Source organism: Phaethon lepturus, unplaced genomic scaffold (assembly GCF_000687285.1).
Source record: "Phaethon lepturus isolate BGI_N335 unplaced genomic scaffold, ASM68728v1 scaffold33260, whole genome shotgun sequence".
Taxonomy (NCBI): Eukaryota; Metazoa; Chordata; class Aves; order Phaethontiformes; family Phaethontidae; genus Phaethon; species Phaethon lepturus.
This window is the reverse complement of record NW_010511725.1, coordinates 1-558: the sequence shown is the minus strand read 5'-3', so window position 1 is coordinate 558 and position 558 is coordinate 1. Positions and strand designations below refer to the sequence as shown.

At 67.7% G+C, this 558-nt stretch overlaps 1 protein-coding gene across 1 annotated transcript in view; it reads right to left on the bottom strand.

Annotated features, from left to right (window-relative positions):
• Positions 1-331, bottom strand: part of LOC104619145 (metaxin-1-like) — a gene marked incomplete at both ends in the record, with an annotated part of 1218 nt that extends 887 nt beyond the window's left edge. Inside the window, one exon of the mRNA XM_010284934.1 lies at positions 202-331. Within this exon, the coding sequence (XP_010283236.1) occupies positions 202-331 (130 nt within the window). The remainder of the gene's footprint in view (positions 1-201) is intronic.
• Between the last annotated feature and the right edge of the window lie 227 nt (positions 332-558).

Sequence of the window (558 nt, the reverse complement as noted above, 5' to 3'; positions counted from 1 at the left end):
GTCCGCTCCTTGCGTAGCCGAGAGGTCGTAGTCAGCGTTGTACTTCTGCAGAGCGCACGCAATGGGCACGATCCAGCGGGGAAGCGGCAAATCCTGCCCGTGCCTCTTGGGCAACCACGACAAAGCCCCCTCTTTCCCAGGCGGCTCCGGTACCCTCCAGTCCCCAGCCTGGGGCAGGGGGTGCCCCTTGCCCCCCCCTACCTGTTTCCTGAGGTGAGTTATGATCTGCTGCGTTTTGGAGATGGTGCCCTCGTCCCGTGTCTTCAGTGCAGGCAGGCACCCTGCGGGCAGGGAGCGGGGTGGCTGCAGGCAGCGGTGCCTGGGGTACACCCTGCCACGGGCGAGGGGTACGGGGGGGCTGTGCCAGGGTGAAGGGCCCCCACGCTCAGGTGAGGGAGTGCGGGGCAGAGGTGCATGTGGCGGGGTGGGAGACGCAGAAGGTGGGGCAGGGGGGCACCGTGATGTGAGGGGTGCGGGCGAGAGGATGAAAGCTGTGTGTGACGGGGCACGGGGAGCGTGCCGGGATGAGGGGGGATGCAATGGGGTCCCAAGGGTGCG